The sequence below is a fragment of the Cyanistes caeruleus genome, chromosome 23, assembly GCF_971803275.1.
Source record: "Cyanistes caeruleus chromosome 23, bCyaCae1.hap1.1, whole genome shotgun sequence".
In the NCBI taxonomy this organism is placed as follows: Eukaryota; Metazoa; Chordata; class Aves; order Passeriformes; family Paridae; genus Cyanistes; species Cyanistes caeruleus.
In genome coordinates, this window is record NC_141723.1 from 1,057,050 (window position 1) to 1,082,504 (window position 25,455).

Sequence of the window (25,455 nt, forward strand, 5' to 3'; positions counted from 1 at the left end):
AGGGAGAGGAGGGACTGTGACCTGGGCTTATTCTCTACTGGAAATCTGCCATGGAAATCAATGTTCCTGAGAAAAGTGAGCACTGAGCACAAGTTGCTCTTTTTATTCCTATTTTTATTCCTATTGTCTCCTGACAATGCCTTTCCCTACGGCACCTGGAAGTGCTTTGGGTACGCAGAGCCCAGGATGCGTTCGAACAGCCGGGGAAACCGAGGCACCTGGGTGCTGGCAAAATCAGGAGCATTCTTTCCCAAGCTGGCTACTTCCCTCCACATTTGCTGTAGCTCATGGAAAAGAGTGCAGAAGAGCCACCCCCGGAGAAAGGCGAGGAGCTGAAGTCAGAGGCTGGGCCCCGTGTTTTCCAAGGAATGTTAGCACCCCAAAGGCTGTCCTTGGAGCAGTGCCTTCGGGAAGGGGAGACTTGGGTTCATGCAATGCCAGAGCACAATTCCAAATGCTTTGCTCTGTGTAACATTTTCCTTCACCTCATTTCCAACCTCTCTTGGAGCTGGGAAGAGAATCCCTTGGCCCAGGCATTTTGGTGGGATCAATAAGTAGGAACGCCTGATTTTTTTTATTTATTTTTGTGTTGCTTCACTTGAGAGGTTTTAAATGTGGAGAGGAAAATCTGGAATCACTGGGAAATGCTTGAGCTGGAGCTGTTTGCCTGCTCCAAAAGCTGCTGAGCAATGCTCAAGCCAGCAGAGCCAGCTTTTGCCATTGGGAAAGGTCCCTGGACAGGTGATCCTGGCAGGCAGGGACTCCAGAGATGTCCCCTGAGCCGTTTTACAGACCCCGAATCTTCAGCCCTGGGTTTTCCAAGCCAAGGGAGCCAGAGCAGGGTCGCTGTGAGGGCAGGTCCTAAGGACAGCAAGTAGAACGTGTTGGGTTTCAACCTGGAGGAGAACTGGGCACTCTCCAGGCTCTGGGTTTGTGTCAGTTCAAAAAAGCCTCCTCAGGCTGCCCATTGAGAAGTGCTGGAGGTCTGGCCTGGGCCAGCTGAGCTCAGAGTGGGGACTTGGGCACAGCTCAGCCTTTTTGTGCATTGCAGTCCTTTACTCTTACTTTACTCAGGGGAGGAAGTGCTGTCTGGCAGCCAGAGCAGAGGAACTCAGAGTCCGGGTTCTGCTGGTGGCTCTGCTGAGGAGGTGGAGCCTCCCAAGGGCTCTGCCAGCCCAGGAACCCAAAACACCGAGACCTTGGGGTTCCATTTCACACCTGAGGACACACCCAGCACCCACCTCGTGGTGATCCTGCTAGACCTGGCAGGGTGAAGAGGGACATGGCACCCCCCCATCCCCAGAGCTTTCTGTGCTGCCTCTAAGGACCTGCCAATGTTGTTCAGGCTCTGTTACCAGGCCCTGTTTCTGTGGTGCCCAGGGAGGTGGCCCCAGCAGGTCTCTGATGCTATCTGCCCCAGAGGCGTGTTTTGGGGTGAGAAGGTGCATTTTGGCGGAAGCTCCGTTTGCGTTTGATGTGCTCTTCACCCAGCTCTGAGCAGCCTTTCAGAGCCGCCTTATCTGCCCCCACATCTTGACCTATTTTAACAAGTTGCCATGGTTGCTCACAGAGAGGTTGATGCAATTTTCTTATCTTCTTTTTGAAGGAGAAATGTTCTTGCTCAGGAGTTGGTGAACTTCAGTTTCCATTGCTGCAGGGAGGGCTGGCCCTGGACACCTGGGTTTGGAGCTCAGTCAAAGCTTGGGCAGCTTGAATTGTACCTGAGGGAACGGCTGGAGCTGGGCCAGGGCAGAGTTAGGTTGGACATCAGGGAAAGGTTCTTCCCCCAGAGGTGCTGGCACTGCCCAGGCTCCCCAGGGAATGGGCACAGCCCCGAGGCTGCCAGAGCTCCAGGAGCCTTTGGACAGAGCTCCAGGGATGGCCAGGGTGGGATTTGGGGGTGTCTGGGCAGGACATGGGGCTGGGCTGGGTGATCCCTGTGGTCCCTTCCAGCTCAGGAGGTTCTCTGATTCTGAGGTTCTACACTAAGCCAGATTTTATTTACTTTGCCATGACACAGAGTGCATCCATGAAATCCAGGCAAGGGATGGCTCAGGATGTGTGTTCACTGCTAAACCTCACACTGGCTCAGCTGAGCTCAGTCTAAGCTCCCTGGTTCAGCAGCAGAGCCATGTTTGGTGTGAGTGGGCAGAGATCCCTGCAATGCCTGAGCCCAGCTGGGCTAAAGTGAGCTCAGCTCTGCCTCCACATCCCCTGGGGCTCTGCCAGAGCTGGATCCTGCAGCCTCTTCTGATTCCCATGGCCCCCAGCATCCTGCAGGAGCCCTGGCACAGGTGGATAAACTCAGCTGGATCTGTGTGCCCTGTGCTGGTGTTTGCAGCCTGTGCTGCCGCTCCCCTGGTGCTGCAGGGCTGCAGGAGGTCAGACCTTGCTGGTTCACCATGGCTGTTCAGTGCTGAGCTGGGTTTGGGTTCCCTCGAGCAGCTGTGTGGGTTGGCAGCCAAGGAGTGGGGTTTGTTTGCTCTGTGGTGGGCAGCACTGACACCCCGGGGCTTTCCAGCCACAGTGCTGGTGCTGTTGTGGGCCAGAGCTGCTGCTCCACATCACTGAGCACACAGCAGGGCCATTCCCCGGGTTCCAGAGGGGTGGGACAGGTGAGGTGGGGCACACCAAGCCCTGATCCCACAGATCAGCAAGGCTGGGGCTGTATGGGTGCTGCTGCCTGTCCTCTGCTCTGGGCCTGCTTAGGGAGGTGCTGAACTCTTTAAAGGCAGTCCCAGCACTTGAAGAGTTAATGTCCCTTCCAGCTGATGTCACCCATGACCTGAGTGTCCCTCTCAGAGCAATGAGATCGTGATCCTGCTGGGCATTAGGAATTGAGGAGGCAGTGCAGGAGCAGCCTCCTTCACAGATGTTATCCCACCCAGAACTCTCCCTCCACCGAGCTGGAGCTGCCCAGGCTGGACCCCACCGTGAGCCTGGCTGTCACCGTGACCCCACCGTGGGGCAGATGTGTCTCTGAGCCCTGTGCAGTGTGTGAGCTGCCTGTGCTGCAGAGCCTGAAGCCTGCCCAGCCTCTGTTTGTGAGCGATGCTTATCTGTGACCAGCAGTGAAAGCACAGCTGCTGTTTTGCAAGAAAGTTGAGGCAGTGCCAAGGAAAGTGGGTCTCTTTCAGGACAGCTCAGGTGCTGCTGCCCCTCCCCCTGGTGCTGTGCTGCTGCTCTGAAGCCTCCACAGGCGAGATCCCCCCCTGTGCTGTGGTCATCAGCACCCAAAAATCTGCCAGCAGGTGCCTTCCTGTCCCCTTTCCTGCCACACTCCAGTGGCCTGGCTGTCCTTGCCTTCCCCAGCCCGTGCCCCAGCGTTCCTGGAAGCAGCAGCATCCTCCCTGCAGGGCTGGAGCAGCCAGGGCATGGGAGTTTGGGAATGCAGGCACCCCTCCTCCTGCACTCTGCAGCTCCTCTGGCCCTGCTGGGATGCAGGGGCTGCTGTTACCCTGCTCCTGTGTTGTCCTTGGCCTGTCCTTGCACTTCAGGGTGAACACCCTGCAGCTCCTGCCTGCTTTTGCCTCAGGCAGGGCCCAATGGGCTCAGTGCCCTTCTGGGCTCCCCTGGGTGGGGACTCGAGGGTGGGACCGGGGCCGGTTCAGTGGCTCCTGCCCCACCTGCCAGACGAGAGCAAACCCAGCCCCACGCTCCGCTGCCCAAGCGTGGCAGAGCTCAGCTCTCCCCAGGGCTCCTCCAGCCTGGGGGGCGATGGGGGCAGCAGCTCTGCCTGTGTCTCCTCCAGACACCCAGCTGGTGCTGCTCAGCAGCTGGTGGCCTGCAGGACCAACATCAGGGGCACTGGAGCTCACAGAAGCCCTGGAGCTTTGCCAGGTGCCTCTGGGGTCCGTTCAGGGACATTGCTCTCAGCCACAGGGTGGGATTGCCCCGTGCAGGGCCAGGAGCTGGAGTCGATGATTTGTGTGGGTCTCTTCACACTCATGAGCCCAATCCTTCCTGAGAGCAGAGGAGCTACAGCAGGGAAGCAGCTCTGGCCTGGCCTGGCTCTCTGGCTGCTCCTGCCTGTCATCATGGCCATGCTGCTCCCTAAGGAAGGGGTCTCCTGGGTCATCTCCTGCTTTTCTACCCCTGCTCTTTGGAGATCTCCACCGCTCTGCGGTGTCTGATGCCTGCACCAGGCCGGGCAGGGGCTGGGGGAGAGCTGTGGGAACTGGTGTGACAAGGGAGTGATGGGGACCAGCACTCCCAACCCTCTGGGGGCTTTGGGGACCGTGGTGCCATCAGAGGGGGTGGGCAGGGTGGGCAGGTGAGTGGGGCACGGGCTGTTTTGGAGACGTTGCCAGGGCCATTTGTTTTGTGGGGTTGGAACCACAAACCGCAGAGCTCCAGGCAGAAGTGCCTCGCTGGGGTAGGTGGGGTTTTTTTGTCTTCTTGTTTGAACCGAGGGAAACAAAACAGAGGCCGTTGGGAGGGGTGGATGTGTAAAACCGTCCCGAGAGAGATGTCGGGGCTGGGGTTGTGCCCTCCCCGTGTTGTGCCCGTCTGCCCCAGCCGGGCAGTGCCACTGTCACAGCACCCCTGGAACGGCCCCATCCAGCAGAGCTCGGTATCCCAGAGGCTGGGAGGGAGGTGGGGAACCTGTCCTGACCAAGGAAGGATGGCACAGGGACGGTGTGACACCAAACCCTTCGCTCTGGGGACACCATCAGAGCTCGGTGCTGAGGAAGCCCCGCTCGGCCAGCAGCTCCCACGATTCCGACTGTCACCCGGCTCAAGACGAATATTTTCCCCCTGACGCTGCAGAATTCCTGTGCTGTGACAGTCCCTGCTGAAGGACCCTGTTCAGTGCCACCAAGGCCAGACAGGGCCCCCATTGTGGGTGCTATTTTTAGCAGCTCCGTGGGTGCAGGAGGTCTCTGTGGGGTGGGAGGAAACCCCCACCCCTCTGAGTCCTCGCCTTGTCTTTTGTGGAGCAAGGGCTGCCCCCAGCCCCCAGCCAGGGCTGGGTCTGCTCTGGGAAGCCCCTGGATGTGTGTGGAGGGAGCAATGCCATAACAGCTGCCTTGTGCCCCTGCACCTCACTCTTGGAGCGGCATCCCAATCCAGGCTGCAGGAACCCGTGGTTGTTTCGGGATAAGCAAGGCAGCAGATCCTGTGGTGGGATGCCTTGGGACAGCCTGGCTGTGTGTGCTTGTACCAGGGAGTGATCCCAACCTGGCACCCTGATGGGAATTTCCAGCCCTGACTGGGATGAGGGCAAGGGTTGGAGCAGGACGGATGGAAAATGGGCCCTGCTCCCAGCTCCTGTGGATGAGGAAGTTTGGGGTGCAGGGACAAGCCTAGAAGCTTCCTGCTTGTCCTGTGACCCTGAGGGGAGTGGCACTGCTGCATGAGCCACCTTGAAATCCTATGGGAAGGTATTCCCTGCCCCTTGCTGGCTGCAGAGTGGTTCATTTGTGAAGATCCCGCAGCCAGCACTAATTACAGCTGCAGCAGATGATGCCCTGACCTCCAGCACTGCTCCCTGCTCTGTTCTCCTCCCTGCCAGCGCTGATTTGGGGCACAGGCCTGGGCATGTGCTGGGGTTTGGCTCCTGCCACCCCGCTGCCATCTCGGAGCGGTGCCACATCTGCCAGGCTTGGCTGCCTCCCCCTCGGGCAGGGAGGGGGTGTTTACAGGAGCTGGGACATGCCTGGAGCCCTGCATAAACACATTCCTCACATAACTGCCTGTCCAGAGAGAGGAATTTGGGGTTTTACGCGTGTCCTGCAGGCAGCTCGGAATAGACCCCGGGAATCCCTCTTGCAAGGAAGACACCCCTTCCTTGGAAATCCCAAAATACCCAGCAGAGTGGCACTGGGGGTGGTGGCAGGAGCCCTACCTTGCTTGTAGGAGAGGGCAGGAATTCCTGGGTTTCCCAACACCTCTCCCTGCCAGCTGGCAGCCAAACAGGAATGGCACTGGCCATTGGCTTGGGGTTAGTGAGGCTGGAACCTCCAAATATCCTGCACAGGGCCAGGATGGCCCAGGGATGTTTTGAGGGCAGTTCCTCGCCCAAGAACTGGGCACCCAGGTGATGAATTTCCATCCCTCTTATTTTGGGGAAGGAATCAACTAAAAATCCTTTTTCTTCAGTTGGTTAGGTGAGAAATCAGTGGGAGGGGATGGAGCTGGCCGTGGACTCCCTGGGCTGTGTTGCTGTTAACTTGATTTGGGTGTTGGATGCTCCCTGGCTGTGTGTGGGGAGTTGGTGTAAGGTCAGATGGGCCAAGAGAACTCATCCCCTTGGGAATTCACCTGTGGAAGACCTCAGGCAGCCACTAAACCATCTTTCCAGTGTTTTCTCTGCATTTAGAGCTCACTGCTATAAATAGCCCTGAGCCTGGAGATGTGGTGGCACTTCAGGCCAGGCTTTTCGCTCTTCCCTTTCAACAAGAGGCGAAGGCGTCATCTGAATTTCCTCTCTCATTTTGGCATGGATATTCCAGCTCCATCTCTACTGGAGAGCTCAGTTGTGGAGTCAATATCTTGGCAAGCTCCAGAGGAGTGACGGGCTGGAGCCTTTCCCCGCTGAGTCCTTTCCCATTTCCAGCAGAAGGAGCCAGGAGCTCCCTGCCTTGCCCTGCCTGTGGCTGTGATAGTCCCCAGGCTTGGCACTGACAAACCCCTGGAGCAGTTCCACAGGGATAACAGGGGAGAGACATTTTGGGAAAGGCTGGATGGGACACGGCAATTCCCGTGTCCTGGAGCCAGCTCTCTCATTTCCTCCTCCCCAGCAGCTTTTGAGTCATTTTTAACTGTGTGGAGAAGGGGAGCAGCCCTCCCTTCCCTCCATGGCTTATCCTGCAGCCACAGCTCGGACAGCATCCATTGGCATTCCTGGAAACAGGCTGGGCTCCATCCCTTTTCCTGAGCCCATAACTCATTCTTTTCCTGCTTGAAGCTTTGCTCAGTGCTGTCAGCACTGGGATTACCCCAGCTAATCCAGCCTGTGCAATTTCATGTGGGACAAATAACTTCCTCTCTCCTCTGGCTGTCTCATTGTAATTATTGTCATTATTAGTGATCTATTCCAAGCTAGGTTTAAACCATGGCAGGGTCTCTGCCAAAACACCTTGCCCACAGCTAAGTGCAATATTTGGGGTGTGGCCACATTTGGAAGTTGCTCATCAAAGAGATTTTAGCTCCAGGGCTTCTCCTCTACCTTGGGTTGGGACACAAGGCCAAGGAAGAGATGAGGATTTCAGAAGTTCTCCGTGATTCCAGCCAAACCCAGCCACAGGCGCTCAGCGGGTGCCCTGACACAAGGTGGGATGGCCAAAATGAGTGATTGGAGGGGAGATGGAGACCAGGTGTGGAAGGACGGGTGGAATGCCCGTGGCATGGGATGCTCCACATCACCTCGTGCCTCTCCAGCTGGCTCAGGGGAGCAGCAGCCACAGGGAGGTTCCTCATGGATTTGCTGAGGCTGTGCCAAGGCGGTGATGAGGAGATCCTGGGCTGGGGAGCTCTGTGTGCCCTCACCCTCCTCACAAGCCGGCAGAGCCCATTCCTGCAGCAACACGTCCTGGAAAGAGGCCAAGGAATTCTCGTACCTGGGTCCCCCTTATCTCAATCAACAGCACGGAGCAAAGAGTCAAGGTCGGGAAGTGGAGTCTGCCGGAGTTCAGCCGTGGCCGGCGGCTCTTTGGCACAGAGGGATCGGTGCTGCTCGGGTGCCAAGGCAGTGACTCCTCCTGATTGTGTGCCAGAAAAATAATCCTATTTATGTAACTCCACGTGAAGCATTCCAGGGCATGAATATTCAGCTCTTCCTGCAAATAGGAAGCTTTGTTACCTGTAGGGTTTTACTCCCAGCTCAGCTTCTGCCCTGTGGCTGCTCTTGACAGAAGGTTTTATTTTATTCAGTGAGCACCTTTTGCATGGGAATTTTTCCTCTGCTGTGATAGAATGATCTGTGCTTTTCCTGGCATTAATATCCCGTATTTCCCTTGTCTTTCTAGGCAGTGGACCCATCCAACTGTGGCAATTCCTGCTGGAACTGCTCACTGACAAGTCCTGTCAATCCTTCATCAGCTGGACGGGCGATGGCTGGGAGTTCAAACTTTCAGATCCAGATGAGGTAAAGTGCCCTGGAATTAAGTGCACAGCCCAAAATCCTCAGAAATATTGGTGTGGATAAGCCTCTCCTCATCCCTTTGGGAAGCCACTTTGCTCTGGTCTTGGATATGTTGTGGGCAACCAAGGAATCAGAGTCCAACTAAAATTTGTTGAAAATTGTGGTGCAGTCACCCTTTGGAGGTGGGGGTTTGTGGTGGTGTTGGTGGGAAGTAGCTGGAACACCTTAGGGAGAGGAGCAGGGGCAAAGCTCTTCAGATAGGCTGGGTACAGGTGAGGGGCTGTCCCCTGCTTTGGGGAGCAGGTGGGATCTTTGTCCCCTCCTTTGTGATCTTTGTCACCTTGGAAGGTGGGGTTTGGCCCCTTCTGTGACAGAACAAGAGGAAATGGCTTGAGGGGAGGTTCAGGGATATTAGGGAGCATTTCTTCATGGAAAGGGCTGTCCAGCCCCTGGCACAGCTGCCCATGGAGTCCCCATCCTGGAGGGATTTAAAAGCTGTGTGGATGTGGCATGGATCAGTGCTGGGGAACGATTGGACTCCGTGATCTTAGAGGTTTTAAACCTAAATAACTCCATGAGTGACTGCAGCCTGCCAAAGTGCAAAAGTGACGGGCACTGGGCCATTGCATGTTGGTGCCATCGGGTTTAGAACGGGCAGAAGGTGGAAGAGAAACCTCGAGAAGGGTTGAAGGACTTGGGATATGAGGATATATCTGAGGTAGCACACGAAATTATCCCAATAAATGCTCACAGAGCGCTCTGCCACGGTCTGCCATTGCACAGAGGTTGGTTTTCCCAAGCATCGATTCTTAATGATGAGGGAAATCTTCCCCCTTCCTGCTGGGATCATCGACACAGACATCCCAACGGAGCCAGGCTGACCTTTCCTCCCTGTCCTCGCTCCCTGCAGGTGGCCCGGCGATGGGGCAAGAGGAAAAACAAGCCCAAGATGAACTACGAGAAGCTGAGCCGCGGGCTGCGCTATTACTACGACAAGAACATCATCCACAAGACGGCCGGGAAGCGCTACGTGTACCGCTTCGTGTGCGACCTGCAGAGCCTGCTGGGCTACACCCCCGAGGAGCTGCACGCCATGCTCGACGTCAAACCCGACGCCGACGAGTGACAGGGACACGGCGTCGCCGCTGTCCTCGGGGAGAGCCCACGGGACTCGTTTGGTGGCTCTTCTTTATTCAATTTCGCTGTTCTTCTGCTCGTTTTTTTCAAGGGCCACTCAGATTCGAGGCTTTGAGGATGTCAGGGGAGAGGGGGGAGGAAGAGGAAAACTTTTGGGAAGGATGGGCTTTTGTTGATTTCCTGAAAGCTCCAAGACAGGCTTTTCTGGGGGAAAATTCTGAGTTTTAAGAAAGCCAGAAAAATGTAGCTCACTTAAAAAACCAACAGTCCCCTCCCCACCCTTGGCTGTTTAGAAAAAAGTGGGATTGAATGGATCCCTTTGGTTGCTCACACACAAACTGACAGGTCAGGAATGACAATATTCCTGAGGATTTGAGGAATTTAAACTTTTTTCTTTTGGAAAACCAAAATGGGTGAATATTCTTGCTTTGGGGAGGGGCAATATAGGAAAAAACCAAGAACTGTTGTTCTTGTTCCATCACCTTTCTGTCCATTGTCTTCTTTTCTACAAGAGATAGAATTTTTCCTAGGAGGGATCAAGACTTTTTTATTTTTTTTTTTTAAAGTTTTATTTTATTAAATTTTGTGCCAGTATTTGTTTGTTTTTTTTTTTCCTAAATAGTCTTAAGCTCTAAGATGGTCTCAGTATTGCAATATTGTGTGTGTTTGTTTCTGTTCTGCCAGCAGAGAATTTTATCCCAGGGAGGAAAAAGAGGAAAAGGAATTAGTTTATGTAGACCCCACTGGAGAATTGGAATGCTGGGACTGGGATGGGAAAATGAACTCCAAAGTGGCTCCTGTTGATGCTGGCTGGGGGTGCCACTCATGTTTCCAGCCCCACACGCTGTGCTGATAATGCTGGTTGAGATTTCTGCTATTTTTATCTCTGGCTGCACAAATCCTCTCAAAATTTCCATGGAAAATGTCTTTTTGTGTTTTCTAAATCACTTCTTTTGCTCAAGGAACACTTTGGTGCTTAGAGAAAACTTTTTTGGGAAGGAGAAAGGAGAGAAATTCCCATGTTTTCAACGTGGTAAATGGAAAATATGCAAGTTAATTGAGGGGAAAAATCAGGAAAATGTCCAAAACCCAAAGGGAAATGCTTTTTCCTTCCTGTTTCAAGCAGCTCTGTCTTCATGGCCGTGTGTGGGCACAGCAGGAAGGAAATTGTCCCTGCAAATGGGCTCGTTCTGCCCCTTGGGCTGCTGCTCACACCAGGCAGGGCCGGTGTCACCGCGATGGCTCAGGATCGCTCCCAGGGCAGCTGCTCCCTCCCTCTGGCCTCCCAACCCTTCCTGCAGCTGCTTTGCTCTGGAGGGGTCTCTCCTGCTGTTCCCAGGCTCCCCGGGATGCTCTGGGCAGGCTGAGGACAAGCCCCCACCCCTCAGGTGTTCTTGCTGGAGTTGGAGGCTCAGAGGTTGTTCCCATATCCCAAAGGCAGATCAATTCCACCCAAGGGAATCTTTCACCCCTCTGGGTGATTGCATTTAAAGGCAGTGTTTTGTACTTTACCAAAATCCCCTCTCTGTGTGTGCTGTGTGTGTCTTTGGGGCACAGAGTTCATTCCAGAGGCACTGTGGGACAGCTGGGAATCGGGGCTCAGAGCCTTTCCAGAGTGCTGCAGAGTGACTCCTGATCCCCATGGAGCGGGGGCAGGACAGGAATCTGTAAAATATCCAGAATATTCAGGCACACCCCCACCCCCAGGGGCAGAGCTGGAGGGGAGCCCAATCCCCAAGTGATGCCCAAAGGTGCTGGGCTCTCCTCCTTTCCCTCTGCAGCTGGGGCACCCAGCACTTCTGTACCCCAAAACTGCTCGTTGTAGGGAAAGTCCCCAAAACTGCTGGGTCCTTATAAAAGGGGGGTTGGAGGGGAAATGGGAGGGTCAGGTGGAAGCAGAGGGGTGTCCAGGAAGGGAGGTTGTTACACTCAGGTGCTGAGGGTTGTCTGAAGGAAAGGCTGGGATGGGTGGAAAGGAGGGAAGAGGGGATGGAAGGAAGGTGAAGGGAACCCCAAAGGAGGAAAGGGATGCTGCCCACTGAGAAATGGAACTTGGGCTCGTCTGCTCGGGCAGGCAGGGAGGAGGAGAATGGAGGCAGCCTGGCCAAGTTGGAGGGAGGAAAGGAAAATAGGGATATGATGGATGAGACCCCCACAGGGTCTCTGGGACAGATCAGCCTGAGCCAAGGCTGGGCAGCTGGACAAGGAGCCAGGAGAGCTGTGAGGGCACAGAGTGCACAGGGAGGAGCTGGTAAAGAACATCCCAACAGAAAGGCTTGGATTTCCATCAGAGGATTTTTTTGGGATCTTGCTGGTTGTTGCAAAGGGCCCTGAGCTTGCCCATCATGGGTCACTTAAATCCCTCTTCACCCTTAGAAAGGGACTCCCAGACATCCCAGCTCCTGCCCCTGGTGTGGGCCGTGTCCCAGGACATCCCTCCTGGTTTCTCAGACACTCCATCTGAAAAAGAAAAAGAATGGGATAAAATTTCCCTTCAATAGGAGGAATTGCGGTTTTGGCTACAACCCTGTCCCCCTGCCAGGATAAATCCCTTGTCCACTGTGCTTATTCCAGGTTTCCAAGCCGAGTCTGTGTGTTCCCAGTGATTTTGGGGAGATGGTTAGAGGTTAGGAAAGGGGAGCCATGAGAAGCAGCTCTGGATTTTTGGAAGGAACCTCTGGCTGGAGTTTCTCCATCGTTTTTTCACCCTTTGCCCTCCCAGCTCCCAGCCTCAGTGAACAGTCCCAGACACATCAGCTCCATCATTTCCTATTTTCCTTTGCTTTTATTCCCATTCTAGAGGCCATCCCAGAGATGGGTGCTGTTTATACACTGGAAATGTGCAGATTTCTCTTTGTTTCTTTTGCTTTGGTTCCTTTTTCCTTCTGCTTTTCGTTGCTGGCCTTTGGTGAGGGCTGTGCTGAGCCAGACGAGCTCAACCCAAACCCTCTGAGCTCCAAGTCCATGAAAGCCTGGTTAATTCCCACCTGCTGGCCCAGAAGGATGGATTTGAGAGGGATGATGGAGATCTGCCAGGGCTGGGACTCCCTCCTGTGCTGCTTCCTCCACACAGGAGCGAATTTCCCCTTGCAGACAGTGTTTGAAACGGGGTCATTTTGTCTTGCTTTGGAATGTCTCAGGTGCTTTGGGTGAGTTTTTGGGATATTTTCTGTGTCCTGCTCATTTTCTGCTGTTTCCATGTGGATTGGTGTCCCCTTGGTCCCTCTGGCAGAGCCTGAGCCCTACTTGCAAACAGCTTTGTGGGCTCTGACAGTTGATACTTGGGAAGTCAAAAATAAAGGAAAAAACCCAATAATGATAAAACCCACCCCAATAATGACAAAAATCACAAGCACTTTCCTGCCAGTCCCTCTCCATCTCCATGTGTGGGATCATCATAATCCTTGGACCTTGTGCTGTGTCCAAGTGGAGATCCATGTTATTCCCACACTCCCAATCCAGCTGTTACTGGTCAGGGGGAGAAATACCCAAACAGGGCAAAAAATAAAGAATAATGTAAAATTTCACTTTCTCTTGTCTTCCCAAACCAATGCCTCGTCCAAAAAACAGTCCCAGAAAGCACCAATAAATCCAGATGCTGCAGAAAACGTCTCCACCTTCTGAGTTTTGATTTTTTGGAGGGGTTTTCTCTGAGATTTTAGGATTCAATTGCTGGTTCCTTGTGAACATTGGAAAACTGGGATGCCTTGGTGTGCTCTGCTCCCTGGTAGGGTCTATGTAACACCCAGGAGCTGTTGTCTACATTCCAAAGAGGTTTAAATAAAGGATAAGTCTATGTATACATATATATGTTATAATGGAATATCTCCAGGAATTAACTGCCTCAGTAAAAAAAAAAAACAACAAAAAACAACAAAAAAAATTTTTTTTTGTTTTATTTTGGTTTTACACTTTTTTTTAAGCTGATAAACTTAGAAGTAAAAAAAAAAGAGATTGTTATATTGTGCTGTTCAACTATTTTCCAACGTGTATTTTCATATAATTTATATTTTTTAAAAGTGGGAAAAAAAAAAGTTTAAAAGTGAGATTTAAAAAAAAACAAAAAAAAAAAAACAACAACAAGGAAAAAGCAGGTGCTTTTTTAAAAAAACCTGAGCTGAGGTAGCTTAGAGATGTAGCGATGTGTGTGTGTGTCCGTGTGTTGTGTCTGGTTCCGTTTGGTTTTTTTTAAAGGATTCAAAAGAAAAATAAAATCCCTCCTCCATTGAATTCCTAGAGAAGGAGGGGATTGGTTTTGTTTTAATTGCTGATGCTGGCACATCATTTTGCTGGAGAGTTTTTTATATACTGTAGCCTTATTTCATATCGTATTTTAAACCATGTGAAATTAAAAGAAGAATAATTCCTAACCCCTGGTGTCCGTGTGATTATTCCTTGCCTTTCCTCTTTAGATCTGGGACAGAAAGTGGGAAAACAATGCAAAACTGTAGAAATTCCAGTAATTTCTCTATTTTTCTCATTATTGGAACTGGGGTTTTATGGGAAAGAAGGGCCTGGCTGACATCGCAGCTCGTGGTGGTGTGATGCTCCCCACAGCTCCCTCTCACTTTGGGATCATGGATCCACATTCCAGGCTTTCCAAAACCCTCCTTCATCCCAAATCCTCACTGGGAGCATGGGAGATCTGTGGTTCACCAGCCCAAAGGAGCTTTGAGAGTGGCATTTTCCTCAGCAGGATCTCAGGGAACGGCTGTGGCAAATTCCCGATCCCACGGCCACCAGAGGGAAGATGTGCTGGGAATTCACTTTCCTCCTGGATGTGGCCCATGGGGAGGAGAAATCCACCTCGGCACTCTCCAAATCCTTCACCATTTTGCTTCAGAGCCTGGAAGAAAACACATTTGAATCCTTTATGGAATATCCTGGGTTGGAAGGACTCACAACGATTCCAACTCCCAAGCCTGCACAGGAGTTGGGATGCTTTTTCCAGGGAATTTTCTGCTGGCTCTGGTGCTTCCTTGTCCTCATCAAGCCAGGAGGAAAGCTGCTGTGCCCAGCTGGATGGGGCTGGATTGGAGCCTGAGCCTCTGGAAGTGGTGATTAATGAATCCGGCATTTGGGAGACGTCCATGGATCAGGAGCTGATGCTTGTCCAGAGGAGCCTGCGTGATGGGAAATTCCCGAGGAACACCAGTGACGCTGGATCGACTGAGTCAGCACCGAGGGGATCAGAGCCATTGCTCAGGAATGTGATGCTCGGGATTGTTGGACCCCAGGAGCAGTGGACAGGACACGGGGGAACACGGGACACACACGATCTGCAACGCGCGGATCCAGGATTAGGAATCCTCTCCATTTATAACAACTCGCAGCCGTGCAGGGAACAGCAATCCCGGCAAACTGAAGGATGAGGGTGGAGAATCCTGCTGGGCCTCAGGACAGCCGGGCCACAGCTGCAGTCCCGAGGCTCGGCCGATCCCTGAGCTCGGAGGGGACGGAGCCGAAGCGGGGCCAGCCCTGGGCTGCTCCCATCCCGCTCCATCCTTTCCCTGCAGCTCCGAGCGGAGCGGGGCTCGCCTTTCCCTTCATCCCGCCTCGGCTTTTTCATCGCAGCTGGAGCCGCCGGGGCTCCTGCTCGGCTGTCCCGGGAAAAGAAACATCCAGCGGCTCCTTCCCAAAGGGAGCCGTGCCGAGACTCGGCCTGGGGGAGCAGCCGAACCCCAAAGCGGTGGAGGTGCCCGGCTCTCGGGGATGGTCCCTCCCTGCAGAAGCTGAGGGTGCAGCAGGTCCCCGCAGCCCGAATCCCGCTGCATTCCCCGGGGATCGCAGCCTCTGGAACACCCGCACTAAAAACACCCTCGGCCCGGGGCACCCCACGCACCTGGAGCTCGGCTGGGGGTGATGCCCATTAACAGCTCCCCGTTAATTATTAACCCATTAACCGCCCTGCTCTCCCAGCACCGGGAGGGCCACACGGAGCAAATGCGCCTCCCTTGATGTCCCTGCCCTGTCCCCTCCTTTTGCCGAGGGTCTCCGTGCCACCAGGGGCTGCAGTGAGATTTGGGATGGGGAAGCAGAGTTTGGGGAGAGAGCCAGAGCTGTTCCCATGGAAAAATCCATCACAGCCAAAGAGCTCTGCTCTCCCAAAATCCATCCCCTTTGCTGCATCCTGCAACCAAGCTGTTGATAAAAACCATGGAAATTTGGAATCACAGAATATAATTATTCAGGTTGGAATTCAGTCTGCTCCAAAACCATCGATCCGTTCTGTAGGATCATGGAATAAATGAGCTTCATGAAAGAATTGAGCTGAGAGGAAGGGTTTGCTGGGAGTGAAGTCCTCCCCAGCAAGAAAATCCTGCCTGTGTGGCAGCTGGAGGAGAATTGTCCCGGTGTGCTGGCCCCGGGTGCTGCTGTGTGGCTGCTCAGGTGTGGGATTGAACAGAGGCAGAGCGGGCAGAAGGCTTTTCCAGACTCCAGCAGGTGATTCTCCAGGGATGCACACACCCAGCAGAGCAGGAGGCAGCGGATGCCGGGGGATGGCTGCGGGATGAAGGGCGTTCCTGTGCCCCAAAACAGCCGGGAACTCCGTGAGCTGCCCTCCAAGCAGAGAACAGCGAGGAAAAGGGACATTTTCGGATCGGTGCCTTGAAATGAGGCATTGAAAGTGCTGTTTGAGGGAAATTGAGCTCGAGAGCGGAACAGGAATTGCTGATGGCTGAAGTGAGTGAAGGGCTCTCTGGAATCCCCTGAGATCCCAGGGAGGTGGAAGGAGGTGGAAAGAGGTGGAAAGAGGTGGAAGGAGGTGGAAAGAGGTGGAAGGAGGTGGAAGGAGGTGGAAAGAGGAGAAGGGTGAGTTCCAAGGGAGGCAGCAGAGGGGTGCAGAGGGAGAGGCCGAAGGAGGAGGATGTCCCCTGAGCAGCAGGGGACGAGCTTGGCTCTTCCCTGGGTGATCTCTTCTGGATGATCTTTAAGATCCCTTCCAAGCCAAGGCATTCTGTGACTCCGTGAGGGATGTGCACACCCTTCCACACCCGCTGGTGGTTCCCGGGCTCAGCAAGCACGTTTCACCGGCAAAAGGAGATTCAGGGCTGCTGGGAGGCGCTGGGACGCTTCTGGTGCCCATTCCCCGTGCCGGGCTGGCCGTGCCGGGGGTGCTGCCGTGGGATGCCGGGGTTGCCTTTCGGAGTCAGCACTTTCCGCTGTTTGCTTTCCTCCCCCGGCTCCCTCCCGCAGAGCCCCGGCCTCTGAACCTCGTCCAACAGCAACTTTCCGTCTCTCCAGCGGCCTTTCCCCGCTCCCGGGAGCGCGGCCGTTCCCTGGCCTCGCTTGAAAGCCGCTCCCACAATGAGCCTTTGTGCCAGGCTGCTCCGGAGGGCAGCGAGCCGGGATTGCCGGGACACGGGGCCAAAGCTGGGCGGGGGCTGGGGGCCTCGCGGAGAGCCCGCCGCCACGGATGCTGCCCCAAATCCTGCATCCCTGGGTAGGGATGCTCTCCAAAGTGTGGCATCCCTGGCAAGAGGATGGGTCCCAAGAGTCTCTCAAATGCTCCCCAAAATTCTGCGTCTCTGGGGTAGGGATGGTTCCTGAGAAGCTGCATCCCTGCAGTAGGGATGGTCCTGGCAGGAGGATGCTCACCAATCCCTGGCACAAGGATGTTCCCCAGAATTCTTCATCCATCAAAGGATGCTTCCTAGAATTCTGTGTCCCTGGAGTGGAGGCCCCCAAATCCCCAAAATTCTGCATCCATGGGGTGAGAATGCTCCCCAAAGGACTTCATCCCTGGAGAGAGGGTACTCCCTGACATGCTGCATCCCTGGGTGAGAATACTCCCCAGAAATCTGTATCCCTGAGGTGGGGATGCTCCCCACATGTTGCATCCCCCTCCTGCCTTCAGCATCATTTTGGGAAGGGAAGAGGATACTCTCAGCCTGGTCCTTCTGAAATGAGCTTATCTCTTCCTTATGACAAGGTTATCTTTCCATGGGGTAAATTTCCCAATTTCCCATTCCCTGAGCTTGGCTTGCCCCTGATGGACCCAGGAGAGCCTCTCCCTTCTCCTCCATGCTCATTCCTTAACTGCCTTCCCACATTCCCCTTCTTGTCCCCCCCTCCCACCATCCCAAGCCCTCCACGCTCCTCCTCAGCTTATCCTTGGCATCCTCCACCCCACATCCTCCTGCTCCAGCTCAGGCACAGTGGAGAAGGCATGGCAGGAATGGTGCCGTGGATTTGCAGCTCGGATTAATGACATTTCCCAGCTGGAAAGCACGAGGTGAAGCCAGAGCCACGCAAGGCCTTGGCTTGGGGCAGACCACCAACGTGCCCACCTCAGAGCTGCGGTGAGCCCGCGGCTCCGAGCCCAAATCCAGGGCTTGGAGAGAGCCAGGAGCAGGCTGGGAAGGCTGGAGGGGAGAGAGAAGTGTGCTGAGCTCCAACGCTGCCAGAGAAGGGGTTTCTTTTGGAGCAGGGAATCATCCTCTCAAAGAAAAAAAAAACCAACAAAAAAAACCAACTAAAATTCCCCAAGAGAAGTTTTTCTTTGGGGTTTTTATGTTTTTCCTCTTCTCTGTCCTGGTTGTTCCTTCAAAATTCCCAGCTGGTGCTGGCATCTCTGTCCTTGTGCTGGGGGCTCTGCTCCAGGGGGAAAATCCTTTGCTGAATGAACCCTGAAAGCCAAGCAGGGGGATCTGGCAGCAGGAAAAGGTTTTGCTTCCTGTCTGAAGGGCAAGAAGAGCTGGCAGAGATCCCCCAGTGGAGGTCTGGGATTCGGAATCTGTGACTTGGGGAGCTCATGGGAAGTTTGGTCTCTTTCACCTTCTTTGCCTCAGTTTCCCCAAGTGCAATCCCAGATCCCAAACCTTCCCAGCCTGCCTAAATCACATGAACATTGAGGGTCCTTGTTTGGGAGTGGGATGGGATGGGGTGGGGTGGGATGGAATGGGATGGGATGAGATGGAATGGTTGCTCTTTCCAGCCCCACCACCACTGTGATGTTTCATTTTTCCAATGCCCTGAATCCTCAGCCAGGATCAACCCAGCACAGCAGAATAAACCCTTTCCCACATTGCTGCCACCTTTCCTCACCTCTATCCCAGATATTCCCCAGGAAAGTGGGATGGGGGACACTGGGGGATGTTATCTGAGGTTTCCCTGGTGACACCATGCCCAAAACCTGGGAGCTGGGACCATCCCTGAGGAGATCAGGCTCCTGTGGGAAGCCTGGTGGGATTCCCTGCCCAAACAGCTCAGGGCATTTGCTTCCAGTGAGCAGCCATTGCAAGTGCTTCTGTGTTCCCAAACACATCCCAAATGCTTTCCTAGGAACATGGGGAACATCAACATGGAGGATTAAAAATTAACCTGGGTCATTTTGGACCTTAATGATGTGTCAAAGCTCTGCAGAACCTAATCCAGCTGGATTTGTCCTGCTCTCTTGGGGTCAGGGCTTAGGGACACTGGAAATGGGGTTGTGACAGTGACTGCACGTCAGGGACAGCGAAGGCACCGTGTCCCCATCCTGTGCCCCAAACCCTGGGATAAGGTGATCCCTTTGGGCCTGAACTGAAGGTATTTGGCAGCCTCTGTTCCCAATTCCCTGCCAGCTCCTCTTCCCACACCTCTCCAAGCCCTTCACCTTGGCACCCCCAGTCTGGCCAAGTGGAAAGTCCTCGTTGGAGGAGAACTCCCCATAAATCACCAGGATCTGCATCACCAGCAGGGTTTTTGTCATGAAATCCCACCAAAAAACAGCAAGAGGGGGAAATCTCACTCTCAGCACAAAGCTGGCACAGCCCTGGTTTGGCTTTTCTCTCCTCCATGAAATCCAGCCCTGGCTCAGCTGCTGGCACAGGGTGAGATGGGTGTTTATTTTTCCCTCTCCGCTTTTCAGGATCCTGGGGTTGCTCCTGTGAGGTCCCACTTTCATGGCAGAGCCAATTCCTGATGATAAAAATAGAAGGCAGGGGCTTCCTGCCAGCAAGGGGAAGAGGAGAATAAGGGGATGAAATGCCAAATAAATGAATAAAAGTGAGTGATTGGCACTCACTGAGCTGCAGGAGGATTTGAGGATCCAAGGAACTTCTGGCTTGGTAGGATCAACAGAAGAAAAGGGATCAAGTGCAGTGATTTTGGACCATCCTTGGGTGACACAGGGGAAAACTCCTTTGCTGGTGTGAAGCAATGGATTTATGCCCTTCAGTGTGAATGCAAACCCTCCAGCCCCTTTCCCAGTTGGATTTGGAAATCTCTGTCACTCCTGACCTATTTAAAGGCTGTGCCAAGCTTTGGTCTGGGATGTACCAAAGGGTTGGATCCCACGGTGTCTGCTCTGATGTGGTTCCTGTGGGATGCCAGCAGCTTCCCGAGGCCCCCTGGCACCCCCAGCACATGTGGGTGCTTTCCCAAAGGGTAGGATGAGATGTGTGAGGTTCTGTTTGGTGCTGCCCTGGGATTTCTCAGGTTTTGGGAAGATCTGTCATGAAATCCTCAAGAGTTTGGGTTGGAAGGGACCATAAAGCTCATCCCATTCCACCCCCTGCCATGGGCAGGGACACCTTCCCCTATCCCAGGTTGCTCCAACCCCCTCCAACCTAGCCTTGGACACTTGCAGGGGTTTAATGTCTATGCATCCTTATCTCCTCAGCAAAACAGGGATAATAACCAAAAAATGGTGCCTGGTCTCACAGCTCTGCCAATATAAGTCTGATTTTGGGGTGAAAAAGCAGGGAATGTGAACCAGGAGCAGCAGGAGCATCCTGGAGTTGTGACAGATTTTGGGTTCCAACAGCACCAATATTTACAGCCCAAGTGGAGGAGCTGCAAAATTGGCAGAAGTTCAGGAGAAAGCGAGGAAAGTTATTTGCATGAGAGCTCCATTTCTCTCCCTGTGTGTTGGAAAGGATTTATCCAACTCTTCCTCCACGGGGAAGGGAAATTTGGCCATGAAGGGTTGTGAGACAAAAACTGATCAGTGAACAAATAGAGAGCGGCAATGAGGAAGGTGTTAATTGGTGAGATTCGTTAAGCTCTGGAAGAGCTGGCTTAGGTATGCTGTGGCTTATATGGAGTCTGGGGCTCGTTTTTGCTCCTCACCCCCCAGATATGTTCTGTAGAAATCATTCCTTGCAGCAGGACACAGCAGCTCCTTGCAGGGATCCTGTCTGGATGCCAGAGCTGAGGGGCTGACAACAAACCTGGGATTTTCACACAAGTTTTAGGAGAGTTTCTGCAACTGAACTTTACTTTGAGCTGGAAATGTACCTTGGTGCTAATGGCACATCCATCCTGGAGAGTATCCCAGTTGGGAGTCCAAGATCAGGAGCAGAACTGCTGGAGTGAGTCTAGAGGAGGCCATGGAGATGTTCCAGGGTGGAGCCCCTTTCCCATGGAGCCAGGCTGGGAGAGCTGGGGGATGCTCACCTGGAGAGGAGAAGGCTCCAGGGAGAGCTCAGAGCCCCTTGCAGGGCCTGAAGGGGCTCCAGGAGAGCTGGAGAGGGACTGGGGACAAGGCATGGAGGGACAGGACACAGGGAATGGCTCCCAGTGCCAGAGGGCAGGGCTGGATGGGATTTTGGGCAGGAATTGTTCCCTGGCAGGGTGGTAGGCCCTGGCAGTGCCCAGAGCAGCTGGGGCTGCCCCTGGATCCCTGGAAATGCCCAAGGCCAGGCTGGAGAGGGCTTGGAGCACCCCGGGATAGGGGAAGGTGCCCACTAGAACAGGCTGAGCTTTAAGGTCCCTTCCAATCCAAACCACTCTGATTCCATGTTCCGCATGTTCCCCTTCCCAACCACCTCGTGCTGCACCAACCAAAACCAAAACTGGTGCCCATCCCCAAAACCTCCCAACCTGAACCCCAAATTCCCGTCACAACCAGACAGGCCAGGAAGAGCTGGATCCGCCTTTGCCTGGTCACGGTGAATCATCGCTGGTGGGACTGTGCCAGCTGCTTGCTCAGCCACCAGCAAGGAGGGAAAACTCCAAACAAACCCAACAACTCAACAAAAATACATATGAGTTCCTCTCAGGAAGAGCCACTCTGTGTACAGACAGCACTGGCAGGAAAACACGATGCTCTTTCCGTAGGAGCATTCCTGATATCAGCCTGGGGAGCTGTGCAATCCTTCTCTGATAAAATTAGCAACGAGGAATGTGCAATTCCTACTGGGATGGATGATGGAAATGATAAACAGAAACAGAACAAATCCAGGTTTGGTGTGTGGATTTAGAAATCTCAGCAGCTGGAGTGCTGCATTCCCACTCCGAGCTTTGGGATTGTGGGGGAGGGGGAAACTGGAGCACAGGCTGCTTCCAGAAGTGGCAATTTTAGTGAAATTGGTTTAATAAACAACTTGGGTTGTGATTCAAACTTGTTTAACCACACAAGAAAAGCTGAGAGGAATCAATTGGGGGTTGGTTTGTGCTTGCCCAGGGTTTGCATGGACCTGTGAGTGGATGTCTCTCCCCAGTGCGGAGATTATCCCTTGGAGATAAGGGCTGGATTAGCTCAGGGATCTGGGTACAAGAAGAATTTGAAGGATTTCACCCCAAATCTTGCCTTGGCCATGACCAAAATGAGGTGGCAGAGGAGGGACACCAGCCCAGAGCGGGTGATTGTCCTCCAGAGCTGCGTGTTGGGAGGATCCACACCCCTCCTCTGGAGAGCACATCCCTCCTCTGGAGAGCTCATCCCTCCTCTGGAGATCTCATCCCTCCTCTGGAGAGCTCATCTCTCCCTCTGGAGAGCTCATCCCTCCTCTGGAGAGCTCATCCCTCCTCTGGAGAGCTCATCCCTCCCTCTGGAGAGCTCATCCCTCCCTCTGGAAGCACATTCTTCCCTCTGGAGAGCTCATCCCTCCCTCTGGAGAGCTCATTCCTCCCCCTGGAGAGCTCATCCCTCCTCTGGAGAGCTCATTCCTCCCTCTGGAGAGCTCATCCCTCCTCTGGAGAGCTCTCCCTCCCTCTGGAGAGCTCATCCTTCCTCTGGAGAGCTCATCCCTCCTCTGGAGAGCTCATCCCTCCTCTGGAGAGCTCTCCCTCCCTCTGGAGAGCTCATCCCTCCCTCTGGAGAGCTCATCCCTCCCCCTGGAGAGCTCATCCCTCCTCTGGAGATCTCATCCCTCCTCTGGAGAGCTCATCTCTCCCTCTGGAGAGCTCATCCCTCCCTCTGGAGAGCACATCCCACCCAGTCTCCCAGCCCTGCTGACAATTTTCTCAGACATTCCTTCCCAGTCCTTGCACTCCTCGTTTGGGGTTGCTGTGACTCCAGAAATAAACACAGGAGGTTCTGCTGGGGGATAAAAATGCCGTGTGGTTTTCCCTGCCTGACTTCTGTGCACTCGGCTTCCAGATGCTCCGGAAGGCTCGACTTTGGGAGAGCAGTGGTGACGTGGTCTGGGAAAAGCAGGGCTGCTTAAAGCCAGCCAGTGGGGTCCCAAAATTCCAAACCTGATGTTAGAAGCAGGAGATTGATGGAGCTGTGGAGAGGGGGAGAGGGCTTGGCAACGTGAAGGTACAATGGGAAGGAATTCTGGTGTTCCATGTGCTTTCCTTGGGGATGATGAAGGTTTTTTCTGTAAAGGTGGACTTGTTCCAGCACTGAATCAGGTTAAATCACATCCTGAGAGACATCGGAAGTGCTGACAAACATGAGCTCAGTTTTTTCTTCCCTGTTTTCCTCACAAAACACCGGGAGTCATTGGAGACAGCTCAGTTCCCATTTGCTTTACTTGTCATGCTCTGGTGGCACGGACAGGCCCGGCCCAGGCATGTCCTGGTTTTTGCTGGACAGACTCTGTTCAGGAGCTCCATCTCACCCATGTGTAGCCACCAAAACACTGGCATGGTCTCTGACTCGATCCTGAAGCCCCAGCTCTGGGATGGATCTTGGGGGACTCCAGGTGAGGAGTCCCATGGTGTCTTCCTGGGGATGGAATCACAGCCTCCAGCAGATGCCTTTTTGGGAACATCCCTTGGAAAACCAGAGAGGAGACCAACAAATCTCCTTGGGAAAAGCAAAGCCTGCAGTAGGAAAGCTGGTGACCAATGAAAGGGAGTCCACACAGGGACTCCGAGCTGGGAAGATCCCAGCCTGTCAGTGGGGCTGCCTAACCCAATCCAGATTTCCATAGGAAATAATTCCAGGACACTTCCACCACAAACTATGCACTGCTGCTGCTTGGATGAGTCCATATGCCATCATCCCAGGCTATTTTTTCCCCATCCTCCCTTCCAAGCATTGTTCCAAGGCCGAGGCTGCTGCCACAACCAGCTGGGTGCCCTAGGAAAGAACTTTCCCAGCACTTTCCCTGTCCGTGGGAAGGACACGGCGGGAAGCAGACAAGAGGTCTCGCCGAAGCCAGTGGGAAGCACACAGGGGGTGTGGGTTTATTCAGGAATGTGGCTCTGAGGAGGGAATGCTGGCTCTTCACCCCCACCACCAGAGGCACAAAGCTGGGATCCAGTTGGTTGCTCAGGCTCCACACACGTGGGCTGGGCTGGGAAGCCAAAGCCTGGCTTGGAAGCCAGGATGGGGAAGACAATATCCATGTGCTTTCCAGGAATGAGGATGAGCATGAGAAACCGTGACCTCCAGCAGGGCTGAACAGGCCAAGGCAGCCCCAGCTCGTTCTTCTCTTCCCAGCTGGATACTGGGAGCTGTGGGATGTGTGCCCCGCAGTGCCGTGGCTCTGGCAGCTCCTTGGAGACCTGAGCTGCCAAACAAAAGGAAAGCCCCAAAAAAATCCTTCCTGGAAAAGTCAATAACCCCTCAAGACAATTTTCCAGGTGAAGAATGAGATTCCTGATAAGCTGTTTGTAAAAGATATCTACCTTCCAAAGAAATTCTGGGACTGGCTTTACAAAAAGGGGAAGGAATCAGCACAGAAGTACAAATTGTGTGGGAGTAAAGGAGGAGCCTTTGAGATGTAAAAAACAATTTTCTGGGGGTGGAGGGAAATCAAATGAAATCAAAACATGTTTTGATCAGCTCTCAAAAAAATTCCAGCACATTTTTCTCCCAAAGGCTCCTGGTACTGGAGACTGTAACCCAAGGAGCTTTAGCAGCATGGTACGAGGGATTTGGAGGCAGCTAGAGGGAGTAAGGGATGGATGGATGGATGGATGGATGGATGGATGGATGGATGGATGATGGATGGATGGATGGATGGATGATGGATGGATGGATGATGGATGGATGGATGGATGGATGGATGGATGATGGATGGATGGATGGATGGATGATGGATGGATGATGGATGGGTGGATGGATGGATGGATGGATGATGGATGGATGATGGATGGGTGGATGGATGGATGGATGGATGGATGGATGATGGATGGATGGATGATGGATGGATGATGGATGGATGATGGATGGATGGATGGATGGATGGATGGATGGATGGATGGATGATGGAGGATGGATGGATGGATGGATGGATGGATGGATGGATGATGGATGATGGATGGATGATGGAGGATGGATGGATGATGGATGGATGGATGGATGGATGGATGGATGGATGGATGGATGGATGGATGAATGCATGGATGGATGCATGAATGCATGGATGGATGGATGGATGATGGATGGATGCATGAATGGATCTCCCTGGGAAGAGAGAGGTGACCCAGCCAACCTGACAAGGTTTAGTGGTGCAGGCTGTTGCCACTGATGTATCCCACAAAATTTGGTGTCCATCCAAGGCTTTGGAGATGCCTGAGAGAGATGGGATGGATGGATCCATCTCTCTGGGTAGAGAGAGGAGATCCAACCAACTTGACCAGGTCTTGATGGAGCAGGGCGAGGCCATCAACACATCCAAAATAATCCATGTGCTTCCAGGGCCACCTTGATTTTCTGGACAAGGAGAAATCCTGTTTCCAGGAGCTGCAAGCAGGGCAGTCCCAAGGGGTGTTAAGGCATTTGGGGGTTTTCCCACAGCTCCAGTGGGAAGGGGTGAGGGCAGCAGGAGTGAGCTCCCTGAGCATCCCTTGGCCCATCAGCAGCAGCTGCCCTGGCCTGGAGCCTGGGAAAGGATTTATAGGGATGAGAGCAAAGGATAAAGTTCACCTCTGGATCGCTGACAGCTGGAGCTACCTGGAAGAGGAAAGTTCCTTTTTAATGTGCTGTTATTGGAACATCTGTTGGAGAAGGAGTTTGGGGAGTCCGGGCATTTCCTCCTGCGGCTGATCCAATGAATCCAGCGTAGGGAAAACTGCACAAGCAGGATAACTGTGAGGGTGGCTCTGAGGTGCCTTTAAGGGTGGTG

General features: G+C 53.6%; 1 protein-coding gene across 4 annotated transcripts in view; it reads left to right on the plus strand.

Annotated features, from left to right (window-relative positions):
* The window catches only part of ETS1 (ETS proto-oncogene 1, transcription factor), a 78,270-nt gene extending 64,677 nt beyond the window's left edge, over positions 1-13,593 (plus strand). For all 4 annotated transcript variants that reach the window (XM_086861156.1, XM_023941568.2, XM_086861157.1 and 1 more), the window contains 2 exons: positions 7,971-8,089; positions 8,997-13,593. In XM_086861156.1, the coding sequence (XP_086717282.1) occupies positions 7,971-8,089; positions 8,997-9,212 (335 nt within the window). In that variant the 3' untranslated portion in view covers positions 9,213-13,593. The remainder of the gene's footprint in view (positions 1-7,970; positions 8,090-8,996) is intronic.
* The last annotated feature ends 11,862 nt before the right edge of the window (positions 13,594-25,455 follow it).